Source organism: Manacus candei, unplaced genomic scaffold (genome assembly GCF_025592945.1).
Source record: "Manacus candei isolate 608988 ecotype Guabito, Panama unplaced genomic scaffold, ASM2559294v1 h1tg000048l, whole genome shotgun sequence".
Classification (NCBI taxonomy): domain Eukaryota; kingdom Metazoa; phylum Chordata; class Aves; order Passeriformes; family Pipridae; genus Manacus; species Manacus candei.
The window spans coordinates 3,715,966-3,726,265 of NW_026138096.1; the positions used below are offsets into that span (position 1 = coordinate 3,715,966).

Here is a 10,300-nt window from a genome sequence, read left to right on the forward strand (position 1 = left end):
ATATATATATATTTAGAGTTTCATATATATGAGTCATATATTTAAAGGAAAGAGATAATGGTTTTCCCTGTAAGAGGACAATCTACCTTCATTACACCTCAGTGAGGATTTACATGTACCTGTCATTGCTGCCATATTTTTATTATAGATGTTATTATATGTTTCATATCTTTCTTATTTAAACAGGAGCAAACAGGTGAGAAAAATTACCCATAGCCTTGAGGTGTGAAAAGGTTCTATTATGAAGGAATTCAAGAATGGTGGAACTTGCTGTTAGTTCCTACACTGATACTTCTCTAGGTAGTGAAAGGAGAAGGGAAAATAAAGGTACATGCCTTCAATACTGGTATAAATTTTAAGCAAGGTAGGGGGTTTCTGGCTGATGACCTGAGAGTTTTCATTGTAGTGTCCATTATCATATGGTAGGGGAAAAAGAGGGAGTGAGATGTTTATCTTTCCAAGCTTTGGAATAGCTCATGTTCTGAAAGATATGCATTTATGAAGAACAGGGATACCTTCACAAATAAATAAGCTTCCACTCAAGTAATTGTGTGTGTTGTCCCAGTTCATCACAGTGCACAGATATTTACTGGGGCATTCTTGGCCTTTCCCTTGAACTGATTAGTATTAAAGTGTAGGATCTGGGAAAACACAAAAACTGTCATTTTAGGGGGAAGGAGGATTGATAGCATCATCTAATATGAAGTATCTGAATGCGTGTTTGAAAAATCACGTACCTTTTAATTGATCCTGTATAAAGTGTGTTGTTGGTCATAGGGAATGGATTCAATCCAGCAGTTCCTCTGTTGTCTGGCGACTGTGTTGGAAAATGCCACATAAAATAGGTAGAATTTTAAGATCCTCTACAGTAACAAGTTACAGTTTGGAGTTATAAGAATCACTAAATGTGCAGTAATTAGTTAAACATATTGCTGCTGCTTCCAAATGAGATTTTGACAGCTGCATCCCTAGATGCTTGGGAAGAATTGTTTAAAGACAAACCACAGCTGTAAAGACTTGCTGTAGTTCCATATGAATCATAGGCACTACTTCCTGTATGCATAGAATGTATAGCATAATCCTTGCACAATGTGGCAGAGTTACATCCTTTAAAGATACAGCACTCAGCTCAAATAATGACTTAAGATTGTGCAGGACTGCAGCCATGTAGTTTATCTTCAGTATGAAGCTAGTGGAGCAGAATATTTGACTAGGAAGCCATTTAATTATATGTGTCAAAGGTAATGAAATACATCTTTCTTGAAATCAAAATCGCCTCTGAGCTTCTTCTGACTGAATTAATCAAAATAGAGCTAATAATCTCAGACAGAGTAATCTTATTTTATTGACAACATTAGTCTGAAATATAAATCTTTTCATGTCAGCTGAGGTTAAACAACTGGTTGCTACTGTTTCAGCTAAGAATATCTGGGATGTAAAAATACAAAACTGCTCATTAATAAAATGCTTCTTTCTCTCTTTCCAGGTTGTAAAATACCCACTTCATGCCATTATGGAAATTAAAGAATACCTTATAGATATTGCCTCAAAGGCAGGAATGCATTGGCTGTCTACCATTGTTCCAACACACCATATCAATGCTCTCATCTTCTTCTTCATCATCAGTAATCTGACAATTGATTTTTTTGCCTTCATTATTCCATTAGTCATATTCTATTTGTCCTTCATTTCTATGGTGATTTGCACACTGAAAGTTTTTCAGGACAGTAAGGCTTGGGAAAACTTCCGTGCTTTGACTGACTTACTGCTTCGCTTTGAACCAAACCTAGATGTCGAGCAAGCTGAGGTGAACTTTGGATGGAATCACTTAGAGCCATACATCTATTTTTTACTGTCAGTATTCTTTGTCATTTTTTCCTTCCCTATAGCAAGCAAAGACTGTATACCATGCTCAGAGTTAGCAACTATCTCAGTGTTCTTCACAGTGACAAGTTATATGAGTTTAAGCACAAGTGCAGAACCTTACACACGGAGGGCATTAATGACTGAGATGGCTGCAGGTTGCTTATCCCTATTGCAGGTGTTACCTGGGAATTTTGGCTACTTGAAATTCTTAGGTAAAACCTTCTTTACTGTTCCTGTAGGCCATTTCTTTGTGATAAATGTAAGCATCCCATGCCTTCTGTTTTTGTACTTGTTCTATCTTTTCTTTAGAATGGCACAACTACGGAATTTTAAAGGCACCTACTGCTACCTGGTCCCATATCTGGTCTGCTTTATGTGGTGTGAGCTCTCCGTGGTCATTCTGCGGGAGTCCTCTGGCATCGGGCTCGTTCGTGCATCAATTGGTTATTTTCTGTTTCTCTTTGCGCTTCCAGTGCTGGGTGTTGGCATTGCATTGATGTGTCTTATCCACTTCATTAAGTGGTTTTTGTCTCTGGAGCTCATGAAAATTGTAGTGACCCTGGTTCTGTGTACTGTTCCTTTGCTCCTTCGGTGGTGGACAAAGGTTAACTTCTCTGTAGTTGACGTGGTTAAATCGCTCACTCGAAGCTCGATTGTGAAGCTCATTCTGGTGTGGATCACAGCTGTGGTGTTGTTCTGTTGGTTCTATGTGTACCGATCGGAGGGGATGAAAGTTTACAACTCCACCTTGACGTGGAATCAGTATGCTTTCCTCTGCGGACCCCGGGCCTGGAAGGAGACTAACATGGCACGTACCCAGATTTTATGCAGTCACCTGGAAGGACACAGAGTGACGTGGACTGGGCGGTTCAAATACGTGCGCGTGACAGAGATCGACAACAGTGCAGAATCTGCAATAAATATGCTTCCATTTTTTATTGGCGATTGGATGAGATGCTTGTACGGTGAAACTTACCCTCTTTGTGATCCCAAAAATGTTACACTGGAGGAGGAGGAATTGTGTCGCCTGAAATATTTGACAAAGCATAAATGCCATATGAAAATGTTTGATCGGTACAAATTTGAAATAACTGTGGGCATGCCTTTCAGTAGCAAAAACGGAACCAAACCTATAGAGGAGGATGATATAACCAAAGATATTGTCCTGAAGGCAAGCAATGAGTTTAAAAAAGTGTTGTTGAACTTGAGGCAAGGGAGTATAATTGAATTCAGCACAATTCTAGAGGGTCGTCTTGGCAGTAAATGGCCTGTCTTTGAACTGAAAGCAATCACTTGCTTGAATTGCATGTCTAAACTCTTACCTGCAGGGAGGCATGTGAAAATAGAGCATGACTGGAGGAGCACAGTGCATAAAGCCATTAAATTTGCTTTTGATTTTTTCTTCTTCCCATTCCTGTCAGCTGTATAATGAGCTCTCATATTGGTTCAGTGGTATCTTTAGTGTACATTTACTGCATTTACACTACCAAAGGTTTGGCGTCTTAAAAGGTAAAAAAACCCAACAAAAATCCACCCTGCTGTAGCAATGCTCAAAATGTATGCTAAGGCAGAGCATTGCTTGAGTTCTGTAAGTGTACACACTGTATCCTGACTTTAAACCCTGTATGACTGAAGTAATATATACTAGTTTAATATCGTAAATGAATGCAGGGGATTGCTGCTGACTAATTGCATGGAGACTGTTTTGTCCAAAATGGATATATATTTGCCTGTGGTACAACACTAGATGCATTCACTTTCTCAATGTTAAAAGCACTTTACGCTTTAAGTATTCACAATGTGCCCATTTGTATTTTCACAGGTATGATTTAGAATAAGTTGCTGACAACAGCTTATGTTGCATTTATTGCTTGTATTTATTTGGTGTTTTCTAGAAAAAAGTGATCTTAGAGTCAGTACCTGGTGGTGATATCTGCGTACGGAAATCAGTGTTTCACTATTTGTCCAGAAGATAGTGACTTGTTTTTTGAAAGGGCACAACATTTCACACCCCAGCAAGGTTTTAAAAAGTCCTCAAGCTTCTATTTTGCATTAAATGTGGTGTACAAAAGTTTCTATTTGTTCTGACTGGTTATGATAGTTACACTAAGGTATAATCCATGCTGGTGTGTGAAAGGCAAACACCAGAGAGTAAGGCTGGTGTTGGGATGGTACCAGTAATGGACAAGCCAAAGCAACTGAAACTGTACCTAAAAGTCTACTGTGGAAACTGAAATAGAATGTTTGTTTAATGATTTTTATTGTGCAAATAAACATAAAATACCAACTTGAATTAAATGGCTTCAACATTTGTTCATTATGCTTTGGCGTTGTGAGCAGTTGTTTGTGTTGTGCTGATAGCAGCTTTCACTGAAAACTATAATTTAGAATGTTTAAAATGTTCTGGTGTGAGATACTTGAAGTTGTAATTGACATTTTTAAAGCCATCAGTAAAATCTGGTATGGCAGGTGAAGTTTTTGTAGCTGTGAAGTCTACACACACTGCTTCCCCCTGCTTTTGTTGTGCCTTGTGACCTTTACTGAGCACTGTATAGCTGTAGGTCACAGATACATCACACCATTGATCTGTGACTACTCCACTGATCCTGCTTTAGATTCTTTTCTGCCTTTCCATATCAGCCATCACTGGGACTGGGGAGAAGGTTTATCAGTGAAAACACAATAGAGAAGGGGAAACTTTTGGGGACAGGGAGGCATTTGGCAGCACTCCAGCTATGAGCACCCTCTTGAACATCTCCCAGGGCTGCAGTTGGGAAGAAGCCAAAGGCACCAACAAACCTGCTGCCCAGTTCCCATGGCAGAAACCTTCACCATCCAAAGCCCTGTAGTCATGCTTCAGCCCATCAGAAATTACTGTGAAGTAGAATCATGTCCTCAGGGTGTTTCATTGTAGTTTTGAAATCTTGTCAACCTTTTCTGTTTCCATCTGGGGAAAAGGAGTAAGGCAGCAAGTAAATGTAAATTTTGATGTATTTTCACTTGCCTAGTCCCATTTTGGCTGGAAATAGGCCAAACTTAGCCCTTTTGAACCTCCTTTTGTTAGAATATCCATGGGCTTTTTTTTTTTAATACCCACCATTCTTCCTAGCTCTGAAATTAAAAGACAAAACATTATTTTTTAACTTTTTTTTTCCTTTCATAGACACAATTGTGAAACTTCATATGTTTGTCAGGAGAAAAAGAGGCAACAGTCCTGGTATTCAGAACTAATGATAACATTTCTCCTTTTAGCTTTTATTCCATGCAAGGATGTCAATTTACTGACTTACTGTGGTGCATTTTGAAGGAGTTGTTACATATTCTAAAAGACCAAAGTGACTGAAGTCAAATGTGGGAAGTTGTGCAAGAAGAAGGAGAGTTCTTTATTGATTTTTTTTGGAAAGAGTTGCTTTTTAAGAGGAGACATCAGTTCCCATCTGTACCATAATAACAACTCTGAGACTTGTATTTCAGCTTTTTCTGAGGAAATAGGTAGAGGATATTTGCATATAACTGTTCCTTGGAAGGGGGAATATTCATATCAATATTGGTCAGATTGAAAGTTATATAATTCTCCTTTATGCACTTACATGGAAAAAAACCCCCAAACAAAACACAAAGCCAAACCCTGATTTAGCTAGATGCAGGGAAAAATAATTCATGTGCCCCTAGTGAGGGGTTGATGGGGACACTTGAATTTGTCAGGCGCTTCTTTCCAACTGAGGTGGAAAGTTTTGAATGCTGGCACACTGGAGGTCATTTTCCGTACATTTTCAGCTCTTCAGTGTAGCCAAAAGGGACAGAACAGGTAAATTTGACTTAAAGACCTTTAAATAATGCCCTTTAATGCTAGTTCTTGATGCACAAAATTGAACTTGCAGTTCCAGGCAAGGTGTTTTTGCAAAGGGTACCTCCATCCAGTTCACATCTTGCAAGCAAACAGAGCACAAAATAACTTAGTTCTGCTCCTGCTACAGCTCTGTATTCCAAACCAGTCCGTTTTCTAGGTTGGGGAGACACCAGAATGTAGCAGCTGCAGTTAATTGTTTGATTAATCCTATATTTATTATTTTCTTACTCAGTTTTGAAGTTATACTGAATTATCAACACTTCCAAAGACGGGTGCCCTTTCTCTAGGCCGATAATTCAATCTTTTGAATTAGTATTCATTAACTAAAGAGGAAGAGGAGTATATTACATGGCTGTTGACACATCCAAATTAGGTTCAGCTGTTCCTCTGTAAGCTCAGCTTTAGCATTTAGAATATACAGAATTTAGAATAAGTATTCATTATTTGAATTTCATCTTCAGAGTAGCATGAAAAAGTACTGCTTGTTCTCCTAACTAGTACATTCTTCCATAAGCACAGAAAAACAACAAAACACATATAGAAATTCTGAATAACTTAGGAACCCACTCTGTAATGACTAACAGCATCTTGCAGTAGGCAAAAATGCAAAGAGTTTTGCCCTGTTTTTCCAGAGAAAGAAATTGGTATACCTGTAGTAATTAAATATGGGTTTATTTCTTGGAGCTAACTGGTCTTCTGTTAAGCACCATAAAATAGTCATTATAAATTGAAAAATTTTTGCAATTTTTTTGTAATACAGCAGATTAATGTGAAGGAAAACCAGCTACTATATCATTGAGTTAGAAAAATATTAATCCATGCAGCAAAAATTAGCTGCAACTTGCCAACTTGTAAAGAGATATGTACCTGCTCTAGCACCTACACACAAGCAAATGCTGCATGAACATAAGGACATAAGGTACCTGGAAACCAAACAACCAAATCCCATCACTGTTTATATGGATTGAGATGGTTCATTTATTTTCGTATTATTACTCAAAAGATTTAATTAGCTTTTATTCCAGCCAAAAAAAAAAAAAAAAAAATCCTTAACATCCTGCAACTCCTCCTATAAATCATAGCCTAATCTAGAAAAGCTGAGTCACCTTCCCCTTCAGAAGGGATGTTTAGCACTGAGAAAACTTGTGTTTTTGTCACCTCTAATAAGCTTTAACTTCAAGTTCTGAAGCAGAACAGGAACATAGAAACACTGCTTTTAGCCTTCTTTTACAAAATTTTTTACTTGAGTATAGAAGGAAATAAACAGGATATATATCTGCCCACTGACAGCTACAGGAAGAACTTCTGTAAGATTGCTGCTTCACAGCAATCATTTCAGCATTTTTGTGCAACAAAAATTTTCATTTGTGCAAGAAGTGATGTGTTTACTGCACATTCTGATTTGAGTGCTGGGTTAGTTGGGTTATTTCCTCTGTTAGCTGTCTCTCCCCAGTCTCTGCCATCTGGTAGTCTCCTTTAGTCCTAATTCCCCTCTCCCCATTTCCCAGGTGACCTGTTGGTTGGGATGAATTTCTCCTTCACTATCTCACACTGCAAAAGGAAAATAAAGCAGTGAAACTCCTGACACGTTCTCACTACTCCCGAAGGACAAGCAGGTTTTCCTACAGTTGTGTGCATACAGTGGGCCACTATCTTCAAACTCAAAAAAAATGAAGATCTGCTCCCAGGGCAGTGACAATACCAATAATTCATGACTTGGCAGCAAAGACATTGGTGGCCTGTCCTAGGTTGCAGGTGGGTGCAGACCTGGAGACTGGTGGCACTACCTGACTGAAGACAGCTCGCTTCACTTCACACAAGCTGCAGCAGAAACATGCCCTGTGCTGCATCCGGCTAGATCCTCTGCCCCAACACATTTACAGCCTGCTGCATCTTCCTCCCTTCTGCAGATCCCCATTACAGAGAGAAAAGAGTCCTACCTAAAGGTTTGTGGATTCTTTAGTGGGATGGGGATGGATTTACGAAGGGAGGCTGCATTCCATCAGTTTTGAACTTTCCCATGTGTCACCAGTAACAGAATTCAGGCCAAGTCACATGCAGAGGTGCCCACTGCAGTGCCACGGGGTGCTGATGTCTCTTATCCTGGGTCCATTGCCAACAGGAGCTCTGTTGTCTGGAGCAGAAGCTGCTGTCCCTTCGCTGTGGCTGTACACGATGCCTTTTCAGCACTGAGACTCAACTTCACAGCAGCAATCCCACTCCTTCCGTGCCATCAAAAGACATATCATGTCCCAGCAAAGTGCTTTAGTGGTGCTGGGTTTCCCAGGGGATCACAGACTTCCAGGCTGGGCTGTATTGTACCACCTGGAGATCTTTGACTCTAGTTGTCCCGTGTGCAGAAGATGGGGGTCTACATGGGCCATTTCTGGTCCCAGGCAGTGGAGGGGTCTCCATTCTGGCAAAACTTTTCTGTTACAACTTTTGTTCTAATCACATCATCTTTTTTAAGGTGCTGGTATCATCCTCGTACTCTCTAGATAATGTGCATCAGGTTGTTTTTCTTTTCAGGGGCCATTTGGAGAGGAAACTCTCAGATGACTTGAGTTTCCCCAACACAGCCTGGCTTGTTCCACATGCAGTATAGATGGAGTGTCAATTTAGGATTGTTCTGCAGTGTCTGAGGTTATACTCCCCTCAGTACTTACCTTTATTGCTTGAGCAGTATAAATGTTGTAGATTTGTGAGATAGAAGCATCCATGCCTCCAAAACTGTTTAGTCCATGCACAACCCAGAAAGAAGCTAGAAAGAGTGTGGCTGAAAAACAAACACACACTTTGCAATCGAAGAAATATAATATGAAAGCAGAGAGAATGGTGTGGTGGGTTGCCCTTGGGAAGTTCCTATTTCACAGTGACACTAGTGTCATGTAGGATTTTTTGCAGCTTTTAGGTGCATCTGCTTATGAGGTCAGACTGCAAAATCCACTTGACTTGGACAGGTGGGGAACTTAAACGATTACACTTTACAAAGAACAACTGAAAGTAGATTTGCACATAAGTTGTGTGGGTATACGGTAGTCAGAATGTTGTCATCTTAAAATCTGGTATCCTGTGTCCTAACGTAAGTGTGAAGTAGAGGTTTTAACCTTTGTGATGATATAATTCACCTATTTGTAAAATTTCTGTGTTGGAATTAGATTGCGCATCTATTGCTGTTCCAAGGATAAATATAAAGCAGCCTCTGCCTCTAGACCAGTTCTACCTCAGGCAGCATGAGGCTCACAGCACCACAGCCAGGGAGAAAGGCTTTTGTTTGAGTTCTGGCAATTTGCTCCACATGGAGATGTAGATCCCACTGTGAGCTCTTGCTGTGCCAGCTCTGGAGTCTGGGGGGTGTACTCTATCTTCCACCACAAAACACTTCCCTTGGATCCTGTGTAGCTCTGGCCAAAGCACAGGGCAGTAGCTCCACAGCTCATGCTCCAACTGCTGTATTTCCAGTTGAGTTCCTGTGATGTTGCCACTGCATCTGATTTTATTCCCACTCTTATGACAGTAGATATTTCTCTTAACCCTGTTCTTGAATCCTGTAATTACATGTTAGTGTACATTCTAGAAAAAAACAAATTAAGTTTTAAGAAAAAGTGCTCTTTATGGGCTGAAAACTAACCTTCACTTAAAATCCCTTCATTTCATAGCCAAGTTTGTAGCTTCATTTTGGTTGGCATTTTGTTTGTTATGAGACTGGATTAGTCAGTGTTAGTGACATCTGCCTTGGCTTTACAGAGACGTCAGTGAATGATGTACAAAGGTAATTAACAATTCATTAATTAAGACATTTCCAGTCTTAATTATTGGCAGAGATTTTGTTCTCATCTGCAGTTTGTTGTTGGATGTCAAAAGCATTGCAGTACATCACCCAACTGTTGATGAGTTATACTTCTTCAATATGCTCTTTAAAAAGTCAGAAAATCCAGTGCTGGGGTGTCCAGCAGATCATGTCCTCACACAAGGGCCCTGCCTGGCAATTAGACAGGGCTCGTTAACCTCCAGAGAGAGCACATTTGTGTCTGGAACCTCTCTGTCCTTGTTTCCTTTATCTATTCAGTACTTTTTGCAAGAAAACCGTCTGTTCTCCAGTTTGGCAGGGGGTAGGTGTCCCCTCTCTGGCAGACCTCACCTGCGCGCTTTGCTTCTGTGCCATGAGATGGCACTCCAGGCTCACGCTGCGCTTCCTTCCCTCTGCTGCTGTCTCCAGAGGGCATTGCCAAGGAACAAAAGAATCAGGGTCTGGTTTTACTCATTTTCGGAGAGGAAATGCAGATAGAAAAAATCCTTTTATGAAAAATAGATAACCATTTGTAAAGCCAATTGCCTGCCAGTTACAAGAAACGTTACACAAATTTCAAGAAAAGACATCACTGTGGAGTGTGTCTACAATCCAAGAACATGAAAAGGGAGGAGGGAAAAATCTATTTTTCCCTGTGATAAAATACTGCACAATGATAAATGAACAGCATGTGAAACATGGGAAAGTTGTAAAAAGTGCAGTCCAGCTACTTTGCAGCTCAGCAGATTTTAAGAGGGTTCCTGTCTCTAAGATCTTATACAATAAACCTGTCA

General features: G+C 40.0%; 1 protein-coding gene across 3 annotated transcripts in view; it reads left to right on the plus strand.

The window, feature by feature from the left end:
- The window catches only part of WFS1 (wolframin ER transmembrane glycoprotein), a 30,403-nt gene extending 26,239 nt beyond the window's left edge, over nt 1-4,164 (plus strand). For all 3 annotated transcript variants that reach the window (XM_051798152.1, XM_051798151.1, XM_051798153.1), the window contains exon 8: nt 1,487-4,164. In XM_051798152.1, coding sequence (XP_051654112.1) covers nt 1,487-3,295 — 1,809 coding nt within the window. In that variant the 3' untranslated portion in view covers nt 3,296-4,164. The remainder of the gene's footprint in view (nt 1-1,486) is intronic.
- The last annotated feature ends 6,136 nt before the right edge of the window (nt 4,165-10,300 follow it).